The 1,950-nt window shown below is 63.5% G+C and overlaps 1 protein-coding gene across 1 annotated transcript in view; it reads right to left on the bottom strand.

Moving 5' to 3' along the window:
* Window positions 1-1,586: 1,586 nt before the first annotated feature.
* The window catches only part of EMIHUDRAFT_311598 (hypothetical protein), a gene marked incomplete at both ends in the record, with an annotated part of 903 nt that continues 539 nt past the window's right edge, over window positions 1,587-1,950 (bottom strand). Inside the window, one exon of the mRNA XM_005763739.1 lies at window positions 1,587-1,673. Coding sequence (XP_005763796.1) covers window positions 1,587-1,673 — 87 coding nt within the window. The remainder of the gene's footprint in view (window positions 1,674-1,950) is intronic.

Genomic DNA, 1,950 nt, shown 5'->3' with positions numbered 1-1,950 from the left:
CTGCTTGGAAGTTTCCAAAGACCGTCATTTGGAAGCCGTCAGCTGCGCGAACTTTCCCGGCTTCCAAGTGACGGAAAAGCGACGGATTTGTCGGGGAGTGACGGCCGCCGCAGCCAGGCAGCCCGAAACGGAGGTAGTGGAAGCCCATATAGGCACCTACAAGATGGCTGTGAAGGAGCCAGCACCCTCTGTTGAGACACATTCCGGGGGCCCATATAGGCACCTTACACTCCCCCGCAGTATCGCACCTCTTGTTTGTGTCTTGAGCGACACTACGTTTCCGCAGCCTGGGGATTCTCCGGCCGGGTACCCCTCTTTGTACCCGTGCTGGCCGTGAAGGAGCCAGCACACCTGGCAGACGAGCTGTCGCAGTGTTGGAGCGAGCGCGTTATGGCATCGACACTCCGATGTCGAGGCCCCGAGGGCCGCCAACGGGCTCGCTCCCAGATCATCGTGATGGGCATGAGCCGCAGCGGCTCTTCACTCACGACCTCGATCATCGCGGCAATGCTCCGCAACGGTGCCTCCTGGCCGCCCCGCTCGTAAAGAGAGACGATCCGCACCGCTCACGGCTGCTTGCAACACCACTCCGTGGCGACCGCACACCGCGCCTGAGCCACGGCACCGCCACCAAAGCCATCTCTCGCGCCTCCGACGCGTCTTCACGTGTTGAGCGTCACGTCGCGCTCGCAGGCTCTCGCAGCGACGAGACCGCGTGGCGCGGCCTCGGGCGCGCCCTTCCCTCCGACAGCGCCAACCCGGGCGGCTACTACGAGCGAGAGGACGTGGTGAGGCTCAACTACGCCACCATCAGCAGCGTGACTGGCGCAGGGTGGACCTCCTTCCGGCCGGACCACCTGCTGAGGCGGGCGGCCACTAGATGCGGAGCCTCTCCCCACCTCTCCCCATATGCCCGCCTCAGTGAGATGGCACACACACACACTGGCCCTAGATGCGGAGCCTCTCCCCGTGTCTCCCCCGGATCGGCGTTCCCGAGGAGCCGTCCGAAGCCCCGCTAGATGCGGGAGACGACACCCATCTCTCCCCACATCTCCCCCATCTGCCTCCCCACTCTCTCCCGCCCTAGATGCGGCAGACAGACTAGAAGGTTCCTAGAAGGTTCCTAGAAGGTTCCTAGAAGGTTCCTAGAAGGTTCCTAGAAGGTTCCTAGCAGACAGCCCTGCGTGCTCCGACCAGCACGCGAGAGGAGACTCCTTTGCATCCCGCTGTACTCTGCTACACACCCGCTGCATGTCGTGGCCTCGTATGCACGCGGTGCTGCTCTGAAGACACACACCCTGAGCCCGGGTGCCTTCACACTACAGGCTCCGTATCCCACTCGCAAACTAGGAACCTTCTAGGAACCTTCTAGGAACCTTCTAGGAACCATCCCACTCGCAAACTACGGACAATCGAGAAGGGACACACACGCCCGCACACGCCCGCACACGCCCGCACACACCCGCACACGCCCGCACACACCCGCACACGCCCGCACACGCCCGCACACACCCGCACACGCCCGCACACACACACACACGCCCGCACACCGAGCGACAGTCTGACACAACGTAGGCCGGCGGCGCTCAACGCGAGCTGGAGAGCCCCGAGTGGCCGTGCGAAGTTCGAGGCGTCTGCGCGCGCGATCTTGGGTGACATGGACCACCACGCGCCTTGGGTGCGCGAGTAGCGCCTCTTACCCTACCCTCGCTGGACCCGAATCCAGCCCGGTCTGCCCAAAGGGGCCTAGCACACACTGCTGCCATACCCGCCCCCCCGACCGTGCCCGACTCGGCGAGCTCTTGAGCAGCGTCGTGCGCACACCCCTTCCGTGTGCACGCTCGAGCCTCAACCCCCCCCCCCCTTTCATTGTATTGAGAGGATGCCCGAGATTTGCCGAGAATGGTTACCTTTCTAGAAATTGCCTCGAAGTGGTCAAAATCGTCGAGA

Source organism: Emiliania huxleyi (genome assembly GCF_000372725.1).
Source record: "Emiliania huxleyi CCMP1516 unplaced genomic scaffold EMIHUscaffold_62, whole genome shotgun sequence".
Classification (NCBI taxonomy): Eukaryota; Haptophyta; order Isochrysidales; family Noelaerhabdaceae; genus Emiliania; species Emiliania huxleyi.
Note: the sequence above shows the minus strand (reverse complement) of the source record. Positions and strands in the feature narration are given on the sequence as shown.